The following is a 26,622-nucleotide window of genomic DNA, read 5'->3' as shown; positions in this document are numbered from 1 at the left end:
CATGCTATGCAAGTTATTTGAACTTATATAATCTGCAGAGCTATAAAAGAATTCAAATTATATATGAATTGTTAACAAATTTATTTGGTAAATAAATTATTTGGGCGTTCTGGCATATATACAGTGTGGCATACATTTCTTTTAAATTTAAAGACCAAATTGCCATTTATGTTAATTAGAAAATATTGTGAAAATTATTGTCTTCTGCTCTCTTTTTTCTCAATCTTTCTCATTTTTATATTTTAGACTTACGAATATCCTAGACACAGATCATATAAATAACAAAACTATAAAAGATAAAACAGTTTTAATAGAAAGTAACCTTCACCATTGTTGAACATATATTAGAACGTAGATTAAGTGACAAATAGAAGTTCAGTAAAAACTTAGAAGTTTGACCAACTACAAAGACCTGAAAAACATTTTCCCAAGTTTCTATATTAAAAAAACAAACAAATTGATAAACAAATTAAGACTTTAGACAGAAGAGGACGCTATATATGTACGAGTAAGATACACAAAATTGAGGAGCCTAATAAACAAGCCTTAGGGTGTGTATGAAATCTATAAGCACAGAACACTAATCCGAATCTGATGTCAACTGGGAATAAGGATCAAATGCTGATAACATCTTGGAGAGATCCTGCTCCATGTCTTCAAGTTCCTCTTTACCAAATCCCCAACCCCGAAGCAGCTCGGCACCTCGTGCACCTCTTGCTATCCCGTGTTTGCGAAGGTTTGTCAAACGTGTATCTATAAAAGGCATAATGGCCCTACTCGATCGCAGCCGCGTGGCCACTGGTACTGAATCGATCTCAAGTGATCCCTTTGACTGACCCTTTTCAGATTGATTGCCTAATATCTCACCATGTGAGCCTACAGAGCTATCAAAGATGGTCGGAAATGGCAGCGGGATTGGAAGTGGGCAAAGTGTCGCAGAGAGATGTGAGAACATTGGTTTTGTACATCTGCCTTCATATGCAGCACAAACAGAATTCTTCACTTGTGCGACTGAAGCCCGCTGATCACCTACAATCCAATGCAAGGATAATTACAATTGAAGGAACGCATGCACAAGGTAAAAGTTAATATTTAAACCTGAACAATAGAAGTACGCAAGAAAGATTGTTGAAAACAAAAGGTGGAAGAAAATGAGAAAAAATAATGCATCATCATTTAACCTTACTAGACTGGAATTATATGCATGGAGCACAAAGCATCATAAACTACACCTCTATATTTGGCACTAGCACTGTTATGGATTATGATACAGTAACTAACACAAGGACAACATATTAAAATGATAGCCATGTGAACTGCAGAGTTGCAAATTCTTTCTAAATAGACTCTAAAAATGAGAGGAAATCTTTAAGGGCAAAGACATTACCTGAGTGAAAAGCTCCATGAACCATTAAAGATTCAATTGCATACAGGTCCTCATCATCCTCACCTATCTCAGGTGTTAAAGAGTGCAAGCTCCTCTGTATATGTCCCTGATGGATTTCATCTGAACTCCAAAAATATCAGCACTGCACTTTGATTGCAAGTCAACAGAAACAGGTAACAATCTAAATAATACCTGTCAAAGATGGAGTTGGCATAGTTATATCCATAATAGACACCATGTTTTGCCTCCCTTGACCAGCTAATATGTGGATGAGTTCACCAATATCAAGAGCGCCAGTAGCATATGCTGATTCTGTATTTGGCCCAAGAGGTTTCAATCGAAATGGAACACTTACTGAGTGTATTGACGCAGCATAAACAGCACTGCAGTGGAAAAGCTTCTCATCTTTCACACTGAGTAAAGAGGACATTTTACCTTTAGGATAGAAAATATAATACCTATTAGCTCAAAGATTAAAAAGGAAGGCTAGAAACTCAAGCTAATACATTGTAATGGGAATCCTCCCGTAGATTGTTATGTGTAGAGAAGTAGGCAAAGTGTAACAAGATAAGTGCTCAAAATCATAACTACATGTATGAACATGGGAGCAGAAGTGGCATATCAACAACAACAATAACAATCAAGACTTCAATTCAACTATTTGTGTTGTCATACAGATGTTTTTTATTTGAATTAGCTAATCCCTAAGGGGCTGCAGAAATTGGACAATAAGAAGTGGCTGCACAAGTGGAATACGGTGAGCTATATATCAAAACTCATGGTAAAAGCTCACCCAGCAAGAATCTTAAGCATTTGTAAGCACCCTGGGCTTAAGGCAGAGTAATCAAAGCATCATGCATATAAGAAAAGGCAATACTTTTTTGGAGTACATCCTGTAACCAATATTTTTGGTCATATGGATGAACATTTTGTAACTTGTAAGTCCTGGTTCGGCCGCGTACAACGTAGCCCAGGACTGCCCAAAAAACCCACAGCCAATATGGGATTTGCAAATGTGCACAATTTCCAACAGATTGAGACCAAATATTAATGAAGTAATGGAAGAATTGATAAATAAGCAATGCATGCATACTTAGAGAAGGCAATCCAACTGGTATCATCAATTTGCAAAAGCAAGATAGCTTTGAAAATGAGACAGCATCGTGGAGAGATCTTGTGATTGACTCCCTCTGATTTATGGCACGTGCATAAGTAACTGGATCTCTCACACTATAAAGCAATACAGGTGAATTGGTGTACTCATCAGCAATGTTCTGCAAAAAATCTGCAGCTATGCTGGAAAAACCTCCTGAATCATCGACAATGAACTGGATGCCCTGTAGAAGCAGCATGTGACTTGACAAAGAGAAACTATGAAATTGTAGCATGCAGCAAATTACTACGTGAAAATTATTAGCTGAAGAACAATGTGGTCTACATCACAGTAGGGCAAAGCATAATGAATACAAATTCCTTTTCACTAGTCCACGTAAAGACAATGTTGCATATCTTGAATAGACATCTCGATACCATTAATTTTGTGCTCAACAAATGGAATGCATTTTGTTTATACCCAAAGCAAAGCATGAGAACATATGATTAATAGATCCTGAATATATCATTTCCTTTTGTAAATTGATTGCAGAAATGCGTCCATAGTGTTTTGGATTAATGCTTATGGATAGTCGATGGTATGGATGAGAGCACAACATATAACACTGATTATAAAATCAGAACCCAACCGGTGGCGTACTAAGGAGAACTTGCTGTTATCAGATGAACATCCCAGCACACAAAGCAGCTCCTGCCAACCTGGCGTTAGCAGGGGGAAAATGTCATCTATTATAAGGTGCACTTGGCGTGATAATTATGGCTTGCCACATATATCGTACTGCTGTGTGTCCAATGTCATCTATTAGAATATATCAATATTAAATGACATTTCATTTACTGATAAACAAATACCTGAATATGATCGCACTCTTCAACAAAAAAGCGCAGCCTCTCATTCATTTCCTCTATATGTGACCATTCTGAAACATCCTTTCCAGTTCCATAGTTGTCAAACTTATTAAAATCAGTCCATGATCCATACAACTCATATAGGGTCTGAGGATGATATTGAACTTTAGAATAATCGGTCCAAAATCGAACATCATTTTCTAGGGACTCAACTCGATCCTTATCTTGAATTCTTCTCTGAGTTCCCCCCTCCCTATCAGTATCATTCACCAAAAAACTTGACTTGTCTTGTTCTTCCTCAGATAAGCTTTGCAAAAACTTGTTCTTGTCACAAGGTTTCCCTACTGATCTGGTTACTTTACCAGTCCTGTGCAAATATGTCTTATTAAGGTATACAAAAAGAAAGAAAGTCATTCCATGACTAATCTAAAATATATTTACACATTAACTCATAATGTCGAAGTATTATCATTTTCAAATGGTGTACTTATACTCTAATGAAACAGCCAAAGAGATGTTTAATGTTTTCACTCCTTGGACTTGATCAGATCATACCTCACAAATAAAGCAACAATTTTAACTCTAGATAATATAACATATTCTCTTCATTATGATGTACTCCCAGTTACTACTAGCAAATTTCAAAATCATAATTTTAACTATATCAGGAACGAAAATATCTTCTATCCACCTAAAGTATCCTTAAAACATTTAAGTTCAAAATTTTAAACACCTTTGTAAGTAAGAGCATTTTCTTTGCCCTACAAAGAGAAAAAGGAAAAAAAAAATATCAGAAATTATACTATGTTACACTGTATCGTTTTATAATTTAAAATACATGATCATTACTGAGCGTCAATGTAGATCGCCCCATAGACAAAATGCCAACAAATTATTATAATTTTGTTAGCCAAAAGGAAAATCAAAAGATGCTCCCAAAAATAGATTTTAAACATGCTCTCCTAATATTTGATTAAAAAATAATTTTGAATTACTTTTTGAAATTAAGAAGTATTTCACTTCACCATGGGCTTGTAGTGAACAGTTCAACCATGAGATTCCGATCATAAAGCATGATGAAGTGATCATATGATGCTTAATAAGCATAAAACATGGCTAGTTATCATAAAGAAAGTCATAACCAATAAAATTGGCACATTATTTGACCAGCTTATATGATAATGTTCTAGAGACAGGTGTGCCCAGAATGCCTTAAAAATTTTGTGTTCCAGTAAACCCCTACTGAGACAGCTCTAACTTCATCACTTTAACCAATTATGGTATCAATATGGTAACATAGAACATCCAATATGAACAACAAAAACTAATCTGACCAAGTTGCAAATGCTAAGTAAAAACACTGGTTTACCATGTCACAACATCCATTGCATCAACTGAAGAAGTGTTACTATTCAAAGAACCTGAGGAGCTGAGAGAACCAAGCGATCCTGCAAAACTTAATTTGATACCTCAGCAAAGGGCGAAACTAGATGACAGAGAGAAAAGGCATTCATATATATATCTAATTGGAGAAAATGACATTAATAGTACATAAGACCGATTGGTATCAAACAACGGGATAGTACATATACAGAACACGTGGTAAGAACATATTAAGGGAACAAAGCAAACATTTGATTAATGTAGTCAATGTCTAATAAAGGTGACTACTGAAGTACCTACAACAGTCCAACTACGAATTGAAACTTCTCTGAGCATTTATCCAACTAGTGATTAGTAACACATGTTGTCAGCTATTAGGCATTTAACAGGTGATTATTGAAGTACCTCCAACAATCCAACTACAAATTGAAACTTCTCTGAGCATTTATCCAACTAGAGATTAGTAACACGTCAGCAATTAGCCATTTAACACTGAATTTTAGAACATAGTAAAAGATACATATAAGTGAGAGAGAGAGAGAGAGAAGGTCATTACCAGCCTACACTCTTTAATCCTTTAAATATTGCAAAATGTTACTATATTCAAGTAAAAAAATCTGAGAAAACAATGATTTGTTAGATAACTACCTTGAGAGCCAATAGATATCAGACGAGGGCAGTATGTACAGATGCCCTGCAAAAGAGATAGTAATAATAAGATACTCCAACAAGATTAACACTGAAAAAATGGTTAATGAGATGTTTTCATCCTATCAAACATGATATTGCTTAATAAATCCCGTTAACAACCTGATACAAGTACTTTCAACATCTAGGTCAAAAGAGCTTTTTTTTTTTAAAAGAATGACACAATGGCCCTGGCAGGCATTTAATCTTTTCAAGAATGAACAATAAATGCTCACGACAGATATGAGAGGATCATCCATTTCTGGACTCTCAATAAAAAGAACTATTAAATCAAATGTTGTAAACTATTTATTTTCTGACTCACGAATAAAAAGAAAAATTTATTTGCAATCTAATGCACCTGCCGTGTTTCACCAGTACGATAAAGAATGTCCATATCCAAGGATGGACTCCTGAAAACTGGATCTGAATCGGGTTCATCTGCTAGTCCAAGTAACTCATCCTACAAAGATAAAGCATTAATTGAACATTTAATCCAAGGCACAAGTTCATAAAGGAAGCCTCATGATATTTCTCAAAGGTATTGAAAAATAAATGTTCAGATTAATTAACTAGTATATGTGTTATCTACCATTTGACAGTATTGAGTTCGTATATTCTGATCCACTGCAGAAATGATTTGGAATCCTATCATCCATTTGTCTAAACATACAATTTTAGGACTGTTATATCTAAAATTTAGAGACAATAATTTCTTCGATTTGGAATGAAACAACAAAACCGGAGCTTCAATTGTTGCACACTAAAGTCACCGATACTGTAAAGAATGATTTGTAAAACCTCTGACAAGGGAAGATGAAAAGTCAAGTATAGAATAGTGAGACATATCCATACACCTCTATCAGAAAAAGAAGACAGTAAAATAAAGTGTGAGATTTTATCTCAGTAGCAACTCCTACAGCCTACCGTGGCAAAATGAATTTGCTTTGCATTATTCAAGTGATCGTAGAATTCAACGACCAGCATCACAAAAACCTCACCTGAAAGTTCCAAAAATGAGAGCCAATATAGTTCGCGAAATCACCGACTTGGATCGTCACAATTTCCCTCATATTTCCCGATCAATTACTGCTTCCAATGAGCATAACAAGCTCGAATTTTTCAACGAGAACAAGAATTGCCAACGACGCAATCCAATAACAACAGTATATGCAAATATACACCCTAAATCTTGCTGATTTTATGGGTTGATGAGTAACAGAGATAACGAGAGGAAAAACCCAAAGATAAACCCTAGCGGGAGAAAGGCAGTGGAGTTGGGGAAGCTTACAGCCCGCATTTAGGAGTGAAAACGGGTCGGTTAATATCCGACCCGACCCGATTCCATATACTAAACTATGGGTTGCAAATTTTCTATCCGACCCGAGTTCAGATTTGAATACGAATAGAAATTCTGTTATTATTCAGCTTGGGATATTAATTTGTTCATAAATATATAAATTAAATTATTATTATTATTATCATTATTATTATTAGCTCTTTCATCTTCCATCATCCACACACTACTATAAGATATAAATTTAGATAGGCATTCGAATATAGTATAGTACATTCTCAAATTTTACAATCCTCAAACTTTGATATGTTTAAATTCACTCATTTTTAAATGTCTAAATTCTGCCTCTTTTATTCAATTTATATTTTAATTTAATTAAGATCCAGTTGATATCTAATTTGTATCCGCATACAATTAAGATTCTCTTCGTATCTAAATTATTTAAGATTTGATTCTTATGAGATTTATATTTATATTTTTTTTAAGTTGGATATGATTTTAGATTTTGGTATAAAGTTTAGGATTTAGATAATCATCTCATATATGTATCTAAAATTATGATCTTGTAGAATATTAGTTTTTATCTCTTTCTATGCTTAACTCTACTTGGGGTAGATTATCTTCTCCAATCACCTCCAAAGGTATTCTTGTTACCGGTGACTACCTACTTCTCCAAAGGTATTGGCTAGAGTACGGGAGAGGTCTTCCTCTCTTGTGGGTCTTCTCTATTTTTTTCTCATATATTTTTCTTTGTTTTCCTAATTTCTTCTCTTCCTTTTGTTTTCTACTTTTGTTTTCCTCTCCTCCATTCTTCTCTCCCACCTCCCACTCTGATATTATCGAGTTTCCTAGTAGACTTGATTTGACTCCAACTCTCTCTTCTTTTTCTCCTCTACCAACTCATTATATCGAGGTTTCCAACTTGCTTCCCCTTCTAATTTATTTCATCAAACTGGTTTACAGCAACTTAATCCGATTCCTTCTTGGACCCTTCACCACTTAGAGTTGGCTCTGTCACCCATATGTCTTCTCTCTTTGCCTCATTGCATTGCCTGCCATCTCCTTGAACATTCTTTTATTATCCCAGCATTGTCTCTTATCACTACCGCTACCTTACACCACTTCACCACCCACTTGGTTTTAGCAAAGTTTTTTTTTCTGGACAGTGGAGTGCCCTCTCTATGACGGGTTTATTTTTTAAGCCATTACCACATCCATGTTTTGTCACGCTATATTTTGTCTAACTTCTCTTAGGTTGCTATTGCCATGTCGCCCTCATACTCTCTCGTCTATCTTATGCACAATTTTAGCCTGTGTTTGTTGACGCCTTAATTCGATGGTACCCTTTCTCTCTTCTTCTCATTTGCCTCCTTGTGTGTTGATGGGATTTAGACATATTGCAGTGTTACGGTATATAAATTTCTCTTTATCTTTTTACCGGTCTCAGGTTGATGATCTTTCGATCTTCCTACTTTCAGGGTTATATGAGATTATATTTTAGACTATTAATTTAATGGAACTTACAAATTAACTCAGACTCTATACTTTTATAATCCGCCTATAATAATATCTATTATAGACTAATTGTGTAGCTTGTTTCATACAGTCAACACACTATTTTCGCTCTTCTCTGTATGAAAATATCTTGATATGTTATTGAAAGTTAATAATGAATTGTTCTAACTTACAACCTTTTCCTTAAAAAAAGAAAAAGTGATCTTGCTGTATCTTATAGACTCAGTGGTCTAATCTATACATGCCATCAATGAAAAAGACATACTTGTCCCACTCTATCCTTTTAGATAAGGAATATGGTATTACTACACAGTAAAGAGATAAAAAGGTTGTCGACCATTTGCTTTCTATATTTTGGTGTTTATATTTAGTATAGTGACTTCGCAATTACCAACATCTACTTTGTAATATCATGTCCTCTGCTACATAATTATATATATATATATATCATGCTGGAAAATTTATCTAAAATATCTTATGGTTTGTTTTTTTTATCGTTTATAATAGCTACCAACATAAAGGGAAATATTTCGTTGCTATTAAAAATAAAAATTAAAGTACCAAGAACACCTCTAATTTGTCTTTAACTTAATATTTAAAAGCTTTCTCAAGGGTTTAAGAGAGTATGTTTGAGGAATTAAAATGATAAACTTCTTTCGTATTATCTTTTATATCTCTATCGTTCTGCATGATCGTCGTTGGTTTTCAAGTTTGTTACATTGCCCATGCTGTTACTTTTTTTTCTCTAGAAAAGGGAAGAGGAAACAAATCTTAGGTAAGAATTCTCTATTCGTAGCAATGATCTATTCCAATATACATTCCAGCACGCGGATAATTATCCAACAAGCTACAGATAATCGACGACGATATTCGTGTTACAGATGTAAAGTTTATCCTCCTTTTCCTGTTTATAGCAATGGTGACCTGTTTCATTATTAGCTCCAGGCTTTCAGCTGTCTGAGAATTATCTAGTATTGGGAGTTTGAGACTAGACAACATAACTAATATTGGTAGAGTAGATGTCGTAATAGCTCGCGGTGAATGAGTAGATGGAGTCGAAAAAAAGGAAAAAATAAAATGGCGAAGAACCATTCCTTGAATGGTAGCATGACAACAAGAAGAAGCATGTGGTAGTGTTCTTTCCACTACCAAACAGTTAATGGAATTGATCATTGGACTCAAATTTGTGTAAGGATACAAGACCATGCTGAACTAAAGATTCCCTATCGATGTACCTCGAGTGGTCCTTCGAAACGATTTCGGATCGTCGACGAAAAGATACAAGATGCAAGATGCATTGGATTCATTTCAGACTCAATATCAGATGAAGAAGATGACAGCAGTACTAAAAGAATGGTCCTGGGCCATTGATAGCAAAAGCAATAACTGCTCTTTAGAATAAAGTGCTATAAGCAAGAAATTTGAGGATGCAGCATATTATTGCCCTCGTCTATGTCCACTTAATCTGTATGCCATGTGTTGAATCTGAAGACAAAGTAACCAGAAAAGAAAAACTTATGCAACACATAAGAAAAGAACACTCACATTGATGCTTAAGGTACTTCCTACTAGCAATAACCAACAAATGCTTATAGGACTATGGATCACAGCAACCATAGGTAGTGTGCACTCACCAACAGTGGTTACCAGCATCAACTAAATCTGAACAATAAGCTCAGAGAAAGATCCAACATTTGTCATGTTAAAATACAGTAAGGTTTAAATCTGAAGGGGAAATGACACTTCTGTTCAATGTTCAATAAGTGCCAAAATAACCCCCAATAATTCTGAGAACAGAAGAAGCAGGAGGAAGAACAGGGGGAAAATTTTTTGAAACTCCCTGCAAAATTTCATATGAGGAGCTCAATGAGTAGTCTCCTCTGAACTGCTACCTCTCCTCTCTCTCTCTCTCTCTCTCTCTCTCTCTCTCTCAACCCCACAAGTTTTCCCCCAAATATTGTATCAGAACAACTATTTATATATCTCTATATAGCTATTTCCATATGTCAGTCTCTCTTCTTCACTAGACATCAAAAAGGTCCCCTCTGTATTCTCAAACTCAACCAATTTCAGCATTTGATGTCACTCATTTCCAGCTGTAGCTTTCTGATTTCCCATCTTCTTCCTCGCAGCTATCTCCGGCGGTAACAGAAACAGCCGTGCTCGATCCGGTCAATTGAAGAGGGCCCTGAGGAGATCCAGATTGAGAAGTGCTCTGCTGTGAGGTGGTGTAGGTTTCCTGAGGAACCCACAAGCCACCAACCGCTACAACCGGTCGATTCACCGCGCCTGAACCGATCGGCATCCTTCGAGTATGTAATCGGTACTTCTGAAAAAAGATGAACACTTTATTAGATATGAGCAACAATCTAACAAAACTCAAGGTTGTAATTATGAAGAATTGTTATCAATTACTTACTTGGAGGTGGCTCTTCACTTCATCATTTGTGAGGCCATCAACCTTCATCAGTTCTCTGATCTGCTTTGGAGTAGCCACTGCATCAAAGAAAACAAAAATAAAAGCAATCAGATTATAGTCTACTCATCTCTTCCGATCGAAATTCTTCTCCATATATAACAAGGAAAAGGACCCAAATTGTGTCGTCACAATATTAAAACCACGATCTTTATGAATCTTTGAGAATTAAAGTAGAAAATTTGCTTCTTTGCCTACAAAATCCTATCAATTATTTAAGGGATATTCCGTACAACCTTGGGCACCGCCGAGCTGTTGTAGTGCGACGACGAAACGCCGATGCAGCTCCGGCGACCAACACCGCCTCGTCTTCCTCTGCGACTGCTGTTGCTGTGATTGCTGCAGAGTGAGATGAACACCGGATGTCGCCGGAGAACTCATCGGAGCTCTTTCTACATCATTAGAGCTCAACCCATCACCCCGGCGTTCCTGGCCGGTAACCACGCCACCTGGGCAAGAGCTCTTGATCCCCGGAGACAACAAAGAGAGGTCGGGCAATGTTACTGTAACCTTCTCTTCCTTCTTTGAGCTCACCGTAACGGCCGATACGCGTTTAAACGGCAAGAATGCGCCAGAGACGCCATTGTTTTTGGTCTTATCCTCTCGCTGAGATCAAAACCCAAAACACCCATTTCAGAAAACCATCAAAATTTACAGAGGAAAAAAAAACAAAGATCATAACTTTTGTATACCTCTTCCATGGATTTCTTCTCGTTGTCGTTAGAGTTGTTGTCACTATTACTATAATTGTCGCTCCAAAGCTGGACGGAGCTCATCCAGTCCATCTTATCCCTAGAATCCGCTTCCAGTTTTACCCCTTGCTCCTCTTCGAATTTACTTTTCAAGGGTATGAATTCCTGGACATGGCCGTCACGCTCATTCCGGCATCGCTCGAGCTCCTCCTTCAAACCCTCGATCACTGCAATTATCCAAAGAAAAGGAAAACTTAGGCATGGCAAAAAAAAAGTCCAACTTTGATCATATAAAACGCATAAAATTCCCAAAGAAAAAACAGCAAAAATAACGAGCACCCAGCTCACCATCGACGAGTAGTTGCATGCAGAGGGGAAGCTCACGCTTGAATACCTCGATCTTTCCCCTTTCCATCTCTAGATTTCTAACGTATTCCTCCAGTTTCGCCACTTTCCCGTCTCCGTCGTCGATCGCAAACGCCTCCTTTAAGAACCCACCCACGGTTTTCATGGCGCAAAGCTTCAAATCCAACCCAATCTCCGGCACCGCCGAGCCCATCTCACCAGACCCACCTCTCAAATCTCTCGCCTTGCGATGAGAACAAATATTGAAGCCAGGGGAGGAGGCGAGAAGGGAGTGGGTCTCATATTATACTAGTGCGGGAGCGGTGAGAAAGGAAAGGGAGGCGGTTTGACTGAACCGGACAAGCTTCGAGGGTAAAATAGGAATTTAATTGGAGGGAGGGATAGAGAGTTATCATCCGGACAGCTAGCTATTAACGAATGGGATCCCAAATTTTATAGTTTGACCCCTCAAAATTAGAGTATTTAACGTTTTAAACTCGACACACTTGTTATTAATTTTCTATTATTACAAATTTAGCTCCCTCCACCTCCGCTACCAAAGACCATTAAAATGCACCTTCGTTGGAGGATTATTATTTTTAACCTTTCTTAAAAACTTATAAAGAAATTAATTAATCGCTAATTCGATACTTATGGAAAAGGATGTGGTTTAACTGACCCGGTAATCTCAATTCGGTCGAACCGGATAAGGGTGGAAGGGCAAATTGGGAATTTTGCGAAGAGGGGAAGGGGTTATCGACTCGACAACCAACGCAGGGGCGATTCGTCGCGTAACCACATCCCAAAAGTTCCGCTAACCGGAGTCGAGATACCGCTTCCTGCGGTGTCCAGACTCAGAATCTTTTCTTCTTCTTTTTTTTTTAATTTAATTTCCTCTTACAACTTTTCATTTACTTCCCCCTTTTTATATTTAATTATTATTTTTTGACACCTTTTCCTTATCTCTTCTCGTAAAGTCTAACCTACCGTTTGCGTGTCTCGGTTTCCTCGCCTTCCGAGATTCTTCGGAGGGGTAGGAGAGGGCGTAGGTATCTCTGGAACGAGGAAAAGTTAGATTCACTTTTATTACCTCTTTATCCTCTTCCTAACTTTTGAATTGGGTTGATGAGAGAAGAGAGGCCCTGCCTTCTATTAGCATGTCTTTGATTATAATTTTCAGAATGACAAAGTTACCCCTAACCAAATAGTATTATATTTTACCCCTTCATAAATTTGGTGGTAAAATTCCATTACATAAAGATGCATAAATTACTTTGAGTAATTTTTTAAATAAATATATATATATATATATTATATTAATTTATGGTGCAAATACAGTGAAATAAAATGAATGGCGCTGTGATAAACTTGTCTGTAATTTTTATTTTTATTTTTGAAGTTGAGGAAAAAGACAAAAATCAATCAATGCATTGGACCGACCGAGAGAAAGTTAGATTTAGAATTTGCAAATCTATGAGTAAATGTTACGCATACTACAAAGGACTGCAAGATTATGTGTCATCAGCATATCTCAACGAGATATGCTCTCAGATATCTATTACTTTAAAGCATTGTTTGACTTTTTGATGCTAGTCCTTCCTGTCCCATATTTATCATCATTGGACTTATATTAAAATCTTAATATATATATATATATATATATTAGTCGAGAGACGCTACTTATTTGAAACTTTTTTAAGGTATATTTAATGAAATTTCTTAAAGATTAAAAAGAAAAAAGAGAAATTGGAGGGTTTCTGATTCAGATTCTTGCGTAGAACCCCAACGGGTTTCCTTAACCGGACGTCAAAAATATTATTCCGATGCGAACCGTCCGATGCTGTTTTGCTCCTCCTGGGCATAAGATTCCCCGTGGATGGCGGCTTCGTTAATTATTCATAACAACAAGGGTAATTCTTCAGCATGCCGTATGCATGGGAAAAACTGTGTCCGCCGTGTACGGCCGGGTCAATAAAATCGCGACACGCGGACGCCCCGGAGGAGATTCCTTTTCTTGAATAACTTTTATTCCGCCTACTCGGATAAGATAATACGTTTATTCTCATTTTTATTTTCTTTTGTCATAAGGTGCTGTGAGAAACGGTCTAATTATTATTGTGTGAGAAGTAACTCTTCTTGCCGTGCAAGTGATAGTCGCCCACGTGGCCGAGGCATCTCTAGATGCTTCATTTATTTGAATTTTTTTTGGGGGAAATTATTTGGGAATATTTAGTTGCGTAGTTGGAGATAAGGATTGGGGGATTTTTGTGACATGACAGCAGAGAGGGAAAAGATTCTCTCGGTGGAGCTACGTGACAAACTCCTACAGCCACAAAAGATTCCACCCACTCCCCCCCCCCCGGCTTCTTTCCTTCCTTCCTCTGTATTTATTATAATTTAGGATTTACCACAAATAGTGGTATCCATTGCTAAAATAATAATATATCTTTATTATATATTTCTCATATAAAAAATAAATATAATAGAAAAGAGTAAAAGTAAATTATAATTTCTTCTTTAATTAAATTTTAGATATGAAAAATATTGTAGACTTATGAATACACTACGCATATACACATGAGTAGAACACCAGAAAATTTGCAAAAGGATATGTGGAAAATGATACAACAGGAGAATTTCAAATTGATCACCAGAATTTAAATCTGACGTACTATCTTTCTCATATATCTAGTCGCTTTCAACTATTATTAACTATAATATACATATATTCCTGTAGAGCGAAATAATCATAATAAAATTCCAGCATCTTTGAGAAGAGATGGATTAGTTCACAAATGGAGGTGCGAAAGAAACAAAGCTTTTCCCATCTTAACCTAGGGTGTAAGAGACAAATGACAATCCCCGGTTGCAATGACATCTCTCTCTCTCTCTCTCTCTCTCTCTCTCTCTCTCTCTCTCTCTATCTCTGGGAGAACAGTAAGCACAAACGCCATGGCTCATTTATTATGATTGGCATTGGATTCTTCCATCATAAACCCCACACAAATCTAAGCCATCGCCTTGCAAGAGATAAGAGGGGAGTAGGGTCATAATTATGAAAAGAAGCAGCCAACCAACTTCCCACATCACTGCAAGATTCCACCATACTTAGTTTTGCTTCACACGTTCATGTGATTCCAAAACCCCCATGGATGGAAGGGAAGACTTTGCACACGATGGAGTTTTGCAGAACAGTCCCTTAGATTTTGTAAGTACCGAACCTATTTCCCCATGAGTAGCAAATTTATCTCTCTCTCTCTCTCTTACAGGTTAGAATTCAGTAGTGGAAGTTTCAATTTCCATTAGCTCTAGCTTTTACCAGAAAGGAGAAAAGTTTGAAGTTTGATCGTAGATTCTCTGGGACCAGGAGAGAGGAAGTTATATTTTATAGTTTTACGAAATAATAAAAATAGTAGATGATAGTTTATGCAATAGGATTCCTTGGTCTAGTGGTTAATTGTGGAATCCACCCAATACTACTTAGGCTCCCATTAATTAAACATCACAACGACAAACCTCAAGATTCCTAATCCCATCCTAATCGCAAATTAGTACGGCAGGGTGAGGGGAGGGGCAAATCGGTAATAACCCCGATGGCAGATTCCACTAATAAAATTAAACTTCTTAAGACGAAAAATCTCCTCTTTATTATTTTCTTTTTAAGTTCAATCGCGGAGAGAAAGATTCCATTGGCGCGAAGGCGTCGTGCCGGCCCACGTGGCGCTGTCGGCCTTGTGGAAGATGACGCGGTTCGTCGCATTTAGGGCGCGGCGCAGGTGGCCGCGTGGCGCGCTCCGTGTCGTAATTTGGCCTTTCTACGGGGTCTTATTTATAAAAAAAAAATGCTCTTTTTTATTTTATTTTTTTCTTTCTTTCTTTCTCCCCGGGATTCGCTCGGCTCTCCTTTTGTTACTACCCACTCTCTCTCTATCTCTCCTCGTCTCTCTTTCTCTCAATCTCTCAATAGAAATGCAATCACTTTGCCCCCACTACCATCAGTGCCTCTCCTTGTCCACCAAAAGACGTTTTGTCGTTTCTCCCCCTCCTAAACTCTAAAAATAAAAACTGCTCATCTTTAAAAAGCAAGATGACTTTTTTCAAACAAACTTTGCCATTTAGCCCTCCTTTTGGTGCTTTATTATTATTATTATTAATATTATTATTCTTTTTACTATGTTTCACTTTTATCTCACATAAAAATGGTAATTTTATCACAGGATTAGAAAGATTCTTTTGAAGTAGCTCCTCCCCCTTATCTTAAAGCAGGGGAATATTGAACTGCCCAAGGAGACAAGGACATTGCCTAAAGTGTGTGGCCTGGTAGAGAATACAAGGTGGGTGTCTTCCAACAAGAGGGAATCCAACAACTTGGTTAGATTTCTTATCAGTTTCTTAGGAGAAGGAATCTAGACTAAGTTAAGCCCACTTAGATGTGGCTTAAGGAATCCCTCCATCTCACCACTAGAAAGAGAAAGGACCCTTAAAAAGGACAGAAAGGGACTCTCTCCACACACACAAAATATTAAATAAATAATGGAAGAGAGGGGGGGTTTTATGCAAAAGATGGCTTAGAATTTCTTTATGGTTAAATGCATTTTTAAACTCGTGTGGTCTCTCTCTCTTAATTGCAATTATAGACGTCGTTAAGTATGAATTGGGATAGGATACACTAAAGAAGTTGAAAAAGGTTCGGTGATTCTTGCTCAATGAGTAACACGTGTTAAGATAAAAGAAACAGACCAATAACTTTAGATGAAAAAACTAATCATTATGGTTCAGACAAGTTTACTGGTACATTAAAAACAAAAGCTTAGAGGGAGATGAAGTAATTTTCATCCAAACAATCATGGGGGTTATAGTTAATCCATGTCTTTAATTGGTATCTCCTTCTATGGACCACTTAGAGGAATCATGCACAACTTTAATTTTATACTAAGTAAATTCCTTTATTTTATTTGTGACTAAAGTAAAAAATAGTCAGAGTTTCGATCAAAATTAATAGATCATGCTTAAACGACTAAAATATCATGTTATAAGAAATCGAATAATTATCAAAACCACATCACTTACCCTTCTCCCTAATCAATTTATCTAATAAATATAACAGGTGTATCTTAATGATTCGAACAGGATTCTGCTCAAGTGGGATGAAAACTTTAATAGTTTTACTTTAGTCATAAGTATAAAAAAATTATACAGAGATAATGTGATTTTATACACAAGTGTAGGGAACTAAAATGCATTTAATCTGTTTTTTTAATTAATCATAAGTCTATATGTTGTAGGTTAGACAGAAAACCTAATTATATACACTTCTTACAACTATACTAAACCTCCTAAGAAATAAACTAAAATGAGCTCAAATCATGCCCACATAGTATTTCAATCTCAATGCTTATAATAGACAATAGAACATATTATCTTCATTTGATAAACTTGATGCATTGATACTGAAATTGGACGAGCAGATAGATAAGATGGTATTATGTTATGACAACATATTTGATATAGTGAATAAAGGGGTTTAATATGTAAATCTAGCACTAATTGTAGCGCCTCCCCACTGCAGCAAAATAGAAAACAGAAGTTCGAGAGTAAATTAAACTCTAACTATCATATTAAATAACTATTTAATCAAAGAAATTAAAACACAAGGTAACTAGGGGTTGATGCATCAAGATTTATATTATATTCATCAATTGCAACACATTCCTACAAATGAAGTTAAGAAAGAATCTATGGATTATTCATCCCTGGCCCAATGTCCTGGCTTTTCTTGTACATGGTTACTATGATGATAATTGTAGTGGGCGTTACTGTGAACCTTTTAGTTTTGACTTTTGGAGCACTGTTTGGCTTTTGGTGCAGGCGAATGACATCAAATCTTGGGGGGGTCCAGAATAGCAGGAGCTTTTCAACCTATTAGAATTTAAAATATAAAAATTATTGTTAACGGTTTCAAACTTTTAGAGTAGTCGATGAGTTAAAAGATTAATATCGTAGCATTAATTACGGTTTGAAATCTTATAATACATCTGTTATTTAAAATATAAAATATCTATCTATTTAATTTAAATATATTTCGATGAGCTAATCAAATATTTAAAATCTAAAAATAAGAGTGTTAAAATATAAAATATAAAAACTATTATTTTATAAATAATTTTTTTTTAAACCAATCGGTGAGTTAACACAATTTTATCTCTCGCTCCACCATCAACCCTAATAATCTTTGCCCTTCTATTAATCTTTTTAATGATACAGTATCTTTAACAAGCCCCCTTACATGCGAACATTAATATGGTACAAAGATTGTGTTGGATTACCGATTAGTGCAAAAGCCTTCATTATTTGTGAATTAATTCATTATTTATAAGTAACATCTAAAAATTATAGTTTCTCTAGAAATATATATATATAAATGTGATCAGCATGCATAAATTTGAGCTAGGTACATTAATAGGTGTGATAATTTGTCACACATTTCATTATCATGATGTTCATAGATTCTTCATTTGCATTTAAAACTTATATTATACCTACAAAATGAGATGTTAGATTAGAACCACTAATGTAAAAATCATTTTTTTTTCTTTGGTCTTGATTTCATGCATTAAGAATGAATTTAATGTTGATCTTAACACGCAAATTGTCAAAGCCGGCAAGTTTTGCGTGTTTAAGTGTAACTAATCATGTATTATTTATTTTCATATTGGCAAAATGATACTCGATGAATCTAACCTGATCCACAATGAATTGCGTAATTGTTACTTAATGATTAGATTCTTTAAGATAATAAAGATATGATAATTATATTAAACATATGTATATTTTATTATATTTTTATCATCTCAAATCTAATTAGTATTATTTAGATATATTAAAAAGCTTATAAAATTCTCTATAACTTTATAGATTTTTAAATTCGATCTTTAATTTAGTCAAATATAAAGTCTTAAATAAAATTATAAGGGGAGTAAAGTGTTATAAATAAAATTATAAAAGGTGAACTAAATTTAGACATAATCAGACAAGATAAAAATATAAATTTTCTCCTACAATAAAATAAAGCCTTAGTCACAAATCAAGACCACATAGCATAAATTTGGAAACCTAGTAATCAATCATATGGATCTCTACAACAAAAATAAAAAATACATGAGGATCCCTATGATATATATAATATATTTTCACTAAAGAATGAGAAAGTCAAAAGAAGCTCAATTTCTTTACATATTTTTTTTAATAAAAAAATCTCCAACTGGATGACAAAAAGAATTGCTTAATTATGGATAGAATCAAGCAACAGGTCACCAGACAGGATTCACTAGATCTTGACACAATATTAATAGTAGTATTCTAACTATTAATGATGACAACCATCAACTTGGTCCAAGTACTACAGTAAGCTCATAGTAATTGAAACCCTAAATGACCCATACTCCTACCCTTAAATCTTTTATGACAATTGATTAAAAAACTTTCAGAATTTTGCTTTTATTATCATTTACAGCGTATATTATGAATATTCATCATTTAATTCTTATATTTTAAGTTTAATCATCAAAACGATCATAATATTAGGTTTTTTAATCAAAGATTATTATATACACTACCTAACTATAGGTATAAATTACTAAAGTGTCATCGTTAAAGTAAGGCTAATTAAGCTATCTAAATTTTTTAGTTTTAAAATTAGTGGTATATTCTTCATTTCGGTTGGGCGTTAAAGTTAATTCAGGGTAATTTTTGAGAATTAATCTTATAATGTAGGGTCAGATGATAAATATCGATGAGATAGGGTATAAATGAAAATAAAAGCAAAACACAGGATATTTTTTTTATTAATTTCCAATCTTCTATGAGCTGTCCAACTATTTCTTATTGCTTTTGAGGAGGGCTAGTAGATGAACATAATGTGGATCAATACATTGTAACATGAAGTAGATTACCTGCACTTTTGGCTGTGTATAGTTGTAATGATCATGACTCATGAGCCAGGAATATGCTTTACCATGTTATTGCTTGCATAGTTTTATAATAGTTTTTTAAGTAACAAAGATAGCTAGGTAGTCATCAACAAAAGATCCAGATCTATCCTGAGAGAGGAGCATGGATAGGTCTGGCAGTGAATTATTAAACCCAATGACATAAGTTCTGAAGGTTAGAACTAGATTTGGCGAACCAATTAGCAGGGCGGTTAGCTTCGCTAAAGATTTGTCTAAAGAAAATTTCTTGGAAGATGTCTTATTCGACAGATGTTAAAGAATTTTAGTAACTAATGTCGATCATCGCGTTATTCCTTGCAATCTAAGAATAAATTTGAGAGCAATGTACAGCTACTCCTTTCTCTTCTTTCTATTGTTTCCTTCTCCTGTGATGCAGCTAGAGATGTAGTTGTGTTGGAAATCTCTGTAGCAAAGCCCTGATAGATAGTAACTTTGTTAACAGAATAGCAAAGTTGTGTGGCCTTAAGGGAAACATACCATGATTCAGAACCTTTAGGATAGATGAATAGCTAAACTCAAAGATCTCAAATCCTTTTGTCTAGAAGGAGCACTTCATTGATTAGTCTTCATAAGATGAGATGCCAGAAACTCTAGTTAGATCTTGATTTGCAAATGGAAGGCAATTGGCATGCAATGTTTCTTGATTTACAAATGGGAGGCACCCACACTTAATTTTAATGCTGCTTTCAGGGATATATGCAACTCTAGCGATAAATGTCTGAAGTTTTTAAGTAAAACACATACATCTGATTGAATGTTTTTTTCGACATTTAGACGTAATTCACAACAGTGGTAATAAAACTAGGAACAGTTTATCATGTAAATGACATCCTAAATAACCATGAAATAGAACTTGCAGTAATTTATCTGCATCCTTCCACATATTAATAGACAACTTTTGCTTTCTTCCATCTATGAATACTCAGGCAAATATATGTTCCTATTTCCAATTGATAAAAGTTTCTTTTTATATCCTTAGATCATGACAATTTTGTAAGCTAATTCCTTATCAATTGGAAATAGGAGATTAATAAACTCTACTGGACCTGCAACTCCTTATCCATTCAAGTTACCTGCATTACATTTACTCTGATCTCAAAACCTTCTTAGGAATCTATTTATTATTTAGTAATGTCATAATATGGACAGAGAAAGTAACTCTACTGTATGTTCTAAGATACCCTAGAGAGTTTTCCCATCTCTTCTCTACTTAATTATCAAAGCTATAATTTATTCATTTAAAAGTCGAAACATATCAATATCTATGAAAGGTTTTCTCCAATAGACACCAAAGTAATTTGACAACCTAAAATAATGCATGGGTTTGAAAGGACACAATCATATTTGGACCACTGCTGCAGTAGAACTATGCACGCAGAATTAGATGATAACTTTCTGTTGATTGTTTTAGAAAACTTATTGAAAAAAATTGCTATATAATGGTGTCTTTATTGCAGTATAGAACTGCGCAACTACAAGTGTTGTCTTCTTCTCCATTTTTTTCTCCTCACATATATTTGCATGCAAGATGACAAGCAGCTATTCAAGACATTCCTATCCTTTCATGGTAGAGTAGATAAAACATAGACAGCAAGCATTGGGCATAGCATGAATCCTTATCATCTTCTCTGGCATGTTGCCATAATGCCACTAGTATTATAAATATCATCAGTTAGTATATGATGCTTGCTGTATATGTTTGTTGGTCGTTTCCAGAGACTCCCTCCTCTCCTGTCCTACTATCAAAATTTAGTAGAACTAAAAATTGAACTTGAATTATCTCATCGCGTTCTTATCTGAATTGTTTTTATTCTATTATATATTGTTAGACAACATTCTGACTCAGAAACTTATAGCTCTTTCAAATGACTGTAATTCTTATAATTTATATCGTCAAGATAAGACCTCATGATGTAATACTATGTTAGATAACCGGTTTACTTAAAAGCTAACCTTTCAATATAGTTGATGATTGCTTGATTTTGGCTCAAATTTGATAGCCTGACTTCAAACTTGTTCCATAGTTCCGGTGTTCATATGGCCGTCTGAATGAATATTGCCTACGTTTCACTACTACCTCAGGACATTGATGTAGATAGATAACTACAAAACCTCCATGATCTTCACATTGCAGCTCTGGTTAGGAACTTGATCTTGGATAATAATAATCTCTTCCTTTTTCTTTTTATTGACTACTAGCATTATGATATCGAAGAGATATTTAAAAGCCCTCAAAATGAAATAGCATTTGTTAATTTCATACAGGTGTTACATACAAATCTAAAAACCTCTCTCAAGCGGATTAGAAAATCCTAAAAGTCCCTTCAAATCTTTCCAAATACGACCTTGAGAATGTACAAAGAGCTTTTGAACACTTCTGGATAGTTTGCACTCTAGCTAATCTATCTACGATCATTCAAACACCGAACACGATATTATTTATCTTCATAACCAATATTTATTGATATTGTTCATCAACACTATTTATTGGCACTATTCATCTCTTTAAATAATTTAAGATACATCTACCTTTTGTCATGTATTTTGACACAACTTATACATTATAAATTAAAAAATATTTAATAATTATAAAAACTAAGAGTATCTATTGATAAAATTACTCATAATACGATTATAGAATACACAGAAACTACTAAGCGCATCTATCAATTAGACACCAAGTCCTCACTGGCATGGTTCCCAAGATCCGAAATCCGAAAATACTTATATAGTATAAGGTTAGTCTCTTATCTACTAGAAATAAATAAATAAAATACAAAAATAGATTTAGATTTATATTTACAAATTTTACTCTTGATAACTTAGTAGATGTATCTTCTACATTTAATTTTCATATTATTAGTATTACTATTGCTACAAATATTCCTACATATTTGCAGTTCTTAAATTTCTAATTATTAATTAAATATATAAATGGTCATTACCTAATTATATAAGATTATAATTATGGATTTCTTCTATGTGCAGAAATATGCATACGAGTATCAGAAATAATCATAAATTAACCACTCTAGTCGTTATTCTTATATAAATGTTGATGTAAAATAAAATATAAAAAAAACACACACACACACATATACATTTATAATTACATGCATTTATTATTTAATTGTATTTAGTTTTCAGTTTATCATATAGTTTCTATTATCAAAGTATATTTTATTACGTTAGAATGCACAAAATTATATTTCTGATGCACATTATAGTTTATTATTATAAATAAAAAAAGTAAATATGATTAAATTACAAAAGCCCTGTTTCTACCTATCTATTTATTAGGTAATTATTAAAACCACTAATTTCAGGAACTTAATCTAAATATATAAAAATGAAAAAAGACAAAGGAAAAGATTAAAAAAATATGGTTAATTAAAATTTGATCTCTGTAATTATTACTTAATATTATTTTCACATTTCAAGAAAAATAGAGATAAATACACTTTTGAATTACCTCGTAAGTCACTAATGATGCAAGATGGTTGCACACAATATCTACATTTTAAAATAAAAATTTAATATACCACACAACCCAACCTAGTAAATAATAATTATATCATGCCTCGACCAAGGGAGTTTGTGGTTTTCACTATTAGCTATGTATTGAATTTTATCTCGATAATAAGATTTATATTTTACTTCGGCAGTCTTTGTTTGAACAATTTTATCAAAGTCATGTACTTGAACTCATTAAGGGCGTTCGACGCTTTCGTTGAGACTATCACTTCATATGATTATCGTCTTTGAAGTTATAAGTAGCAAAGGGCATGCTTTTGCCTAGACTTGATATCTTACAAAGTTGTAGAGCTAATAATGTCTTTATCTTTATTATTATCATCGTGAGGAGATGACTTATGTTGACAGCGACAATCAGATTAGGCTAGAATCAGGTGGAAATCGTCGAGCTCATCACCGTTGTGTTGGTTTGTTTTTCCTACGCTCCAACGCTGACTTCGACATCTTTGGTCATATCCAAGGCTGAGCGAGTATTAGAATTTACCACTTTTATGCGACTATCGTCCTTATTTAATTGAGGCCAAGTTGCTTACTTATCCATCACCATTAGACATAGAGTTACAAGTTACGCTGATGTCGATTATCACTTAGGTGGCTGTGCCTTTCATTATCATTTTTGGTGTACATGAGTTCCTTGTGCTTAAGGGGCTTGTCATGCATATTAAATATGTTTTTGGATCGCTTGACATGTTGGAGTATTTTAACGATCAACTCTTCTTCACTATCCTCTTTGTCCATGAATTAGATTGTGTACTTTAACTTTTTGCTCCTTAGGCAATCGTATGCCCAATGATTTTCATCACAAATGTAACAGAAAATCTACTATTTTAAGTACTAAGATTCAACTTTCTATCTCATCTTTTAACATCTTTCTTGTTGGCATCTCTCATAGTAGCATAATTGCTAACTTGCTACGTCACTCGTACTTGGCAGCTTTTCAGTGATGGTGATAATAGTGTTTAGGTCATTAATGCCATAAGCTACCAATTTTTTATGCATCCACTACTGTAACTCATCAAGAAAGAATATACAATCATTCTCTGACATGTTTGAGATGGACAAAATCTAATGAGCGATTATTTAACATAGTGATCAATAAAATCCCTCATGTTTCAGCCTCCATAATTTCTTTCAAGCTAAGAACTTGATGTTCTTGGAATAGAATTGTACATTTAGCTTGTACTTCATCTCCACTCAATTGGACATAGCAAAGACCTTTCTTGATCTCTCGCGGCCGTTGATATCACCATAATATATCATTATTAGTGAAGTATATGAATACGATTTAGACATTCTCTCCATCGTCCTCAAACCGTAAAGCCTTGAGGTACTGCTCCATGCTTCATAGAAAGTGCTCAATCTCTTTTGTGTTGCGCATGCCCCTGAACCCTTTTGAACTAGGTTTTCAAGTCAGCTGAGGTCGAGGGGAGGGCTAGCCTTTGCTGCCCATTGATAATTCGAGTTTTGGTCGGGCCGGGCCTAACTTGGGTCCAAGCCCGGGCATAAGGGGGTTAGGCCATATGATTAACTCTAACGTCCATAGCTTCTTGGACACTTTTCTTCATCATTTGCATATTTTCTTTGAAGTCAATGTAAATAAGATGTCTATTCTTTTCGAATGTAATATGTACAATATTAGTTTTAGAGGATAAACTATAATATCATTTATCATGAACTTAACCATTTACTAGACTCATGAGTCTATGTGGCACTTTATCTTCTTCACAAAATACTGTCAACCTTAAAACAACTAGAGTATAGAGGCAAGAGTAGAGAAAAAAAGACTATAAGAAATTATGAAGGTTGTAGGAGAAAATGTTCTCTATTTTATTACAACAATTTACTTACATTAAAATTAGATACCTTATATATAGAGGGTTGACATTTTATATAAAAGCTAAAATGACACAAATATAGGTATATAAATTGTTTGAAGGCTCAAAACAAGGTTATATATTTAGTTATCTACTACCCAACAAACTGATGCATACCAAAGAATTGTAAATACTTTTCTATCTTGCATTACCCTATTTGTCTATTCTAGGAGCCATATCATCTCCTTGGTTAGTAAAGGTACCAAGTGACTGATTTAGTTGCCAACAAATTAATAATAGTTACTGTAATTTATTTATTTCATTATCATAGCAACAACAATCGAGATAAGTGTGTGCCCCTCCAAATTATAATATTATTTCTCAAGACTAATTTAGTCACAACTTAGTTTAGGTCTTTAGCCACTTAAGTTTTGACTAAGGTTTCGATTAGACGTGACACTTATCTTTTAGTAGTATACGAAATAAAAATAGATACTTATTTGACTATCAATTTAGTTCTCATTTGAGAAAAAAATAATAGAAATCATTATCTTATCTCTCACGATCTCATAGCTCAATTGAAAGAGTTGTCTAATTAATTAAAATAAATAATTACTGAGAGTTCTTCAAATTATCAATGAACCTTCAAGAATTATTTAAATATCACACTTAATCTCTCCAATATTGTGAAGTTATGTAGGTGTTAAAGGTTAGGTGAAAAAATAAATCTTATAATCCATACAGTTGTCATATGCATCCAACTGTTTCAATTATATCGTATAAATGGATTATTAAATATGAGGGGCAATTTCAAAATCATTGAACATGTACGATATAGGCTGGTCGAAATTCCAGTAAGTGACGGTAATTTTAATGAACTTGATTTTGACTTTATTATTATTCTCTTTATACAGAGGAGGGGGATAATATTGTATTTTTAGATATCAATCTCATAAGGCGCTATAGGTCAGAGGCACTCTTTAGGCTTGTTCCGCCACGTCTGAGCAGGAACCTCTCATCCAATGTCCTTGTTCTTTCATAAAAATTACAATACCGATCTCACCACCTTATACGACAGTAGTGGAGGTGCCACACTGTGCCTTTTCTTTCTGATTATTTTATTAGGAATTTATAAAGGATGGAGGTGCTACGAGAATAAAAAAAAAAAGGTTACCACGATATTTGTTTTTTTATTTTCTTTCCGGAGACGGTACGTTAACGGTGACTTCCGTTAAGTAGCATGGATAGGAGAAAGAGGTAACCTTACCGCTTACGGAATCCCTCGTTCCAGCGCGCACTGACAACGAAACGCGAACCGTCCGATCCGGACCCCGCTCAAGCAACCGTACAGGTCCATATACAACGTAGTCAATTCTCCTGCTCCGTCCGATTGGTAATCAACGGTTCACATACTATACCCACCAATTATTCGTCCGTTGGGGCAGTCTCGTAATTTACTCCTAGTACTAATAGTTTTATTTAATTCGTCGGCGATCTCCTGGATAATATCTCTCTCTCTCT

General features: G+C 34.7%; 2 protein-coding genes across 2 annotated transcripts; both read right to left on the bottom strand.

The window, feature by feature from the left end:
- Window positions 1-356: 356 nt before the first annotated feature.
- On the bottom strand, window positions 357-6,678 carry LOC140763768 (uncharacterized). Its single transcript, XM_073102109.1, has 9 exons — window positions 6,421-6,678; window positions 5,781-5,882; window positions 5,381-5,426; window positions 4,719-4,797; window positions 3,353-3,716; window positions 2,481-2,724; window positions 1,580-1,822; window positions 1,388-1,507; window positions 357-1,029 (listed from the first exon to the last, which is right to left on the bottom strand). The coding sequence occupies exons 1-9, from the start codon at window positions 6,490-6,492 to the stop codon at window positions 581-583; spliced, it is 1,719 nt and encodes a 572-aa protein (XP_072958210.1). The 5' UTR covers window positions 6,493-6,678; the 3' UTR covers window positions 357-580.
- A 3,228-nt stretch (window positions 6,679-9,906) lies between these two features.
- Window positions 9,907-12,032, bottom strand: LOC140763951 (myb family transcription factor EFM-like). The gene is made up of 5 exons (XM_073102342.1): window positions 11,748-12,032; window positions 11,400-11,626; window positions 10,944-11,313; window positions 10,651-10,727; window positions 9,907-10,560 (listed from the first exon to the last, which is right to left on the bottom strand). The coding sequence occupies exons 1-5, from the start codon at window positions 11,956-11,958 to the stop codon at window positions 10,318-10,320; spliced, it is 1,128 nt and encodes a 375-aa protein (XP_072958443.1). The 5' UTR covers window positions 11,959-12,032; the 3' UTR covers window positions 9,907-10,317.
- Between the last annotated feature and the right edge of the window lie 14,590 nt (window positions 12,033-26,622).

This window comes from Typha angustifolia, chromosome 7, assembly GCF_048772165.1.
Source record: "Typha angustifolia cultivar Huaian chromosome 7, ASM4877216v1, whole genome shotgun sequence".
Classification (NCBI taxonomy): domain Eukaryota; kingdom Viridiplantae; phylum Streptophyta; class Magnoliopsida; order Poales; family Typhaceae; genus Typha; species Typha angustifolia.
This window is presented reverse-complemented; position numbering and strand designations above follow the sequence as displayed.

What these genes read in the sequence shown, in the direction of transcription:
- LOC140763768 (XM_073102109.1), bottom strand. Translation starts at nt 6,492, where the DNA reads ATGAGGGAAATTGTGACGATCCAAGTCGGTGATTTCGCGAACTATATT. An exon ending in GTACTGGTGAAACACGGCAG is followed by an intron (nt 5,427 to 5,780) that starts GTGCATTAGATT and finishes TCTCTTTTGCAG; the next exon opens with GGCATCTGTACATACTGCCC. An exon ending in AGTTGGATTGCCTTCTCTAA is followed by an intron (nt 1,823 to 2,480) that starts GTATGCATGCAT and finishes TCTATCCTAAAG; the next exon opens with GTAAAATGTCCTCTTTACTC.
- LOC140763951 (XM_073102342.1), bottom strand. Translation starts at nt 11,958, where the DNA reads ATGGGCTCGGCGGTGCCGGAGATTGGGTTGGATTTGAAGCTTTGCGCC. An exon ending in CATGCAACTACTCGTCGATG is followed by an intron (nt 11,627 to 11,747) that starts GTGAGCTGGGTG and finishes GGATAATTGCAG; the next exon opens with TGATCGAGGGTTTGAAGGAG. An exon ending in AAGTGAAGAGCCACCTCCAA is followed by an intron (nt 10,561 to 10,650) that starts GTAAGTAATTGA and finishes ATCTTTTTTCAG; the next exon opens with AAGTACCGATTACATACTCG.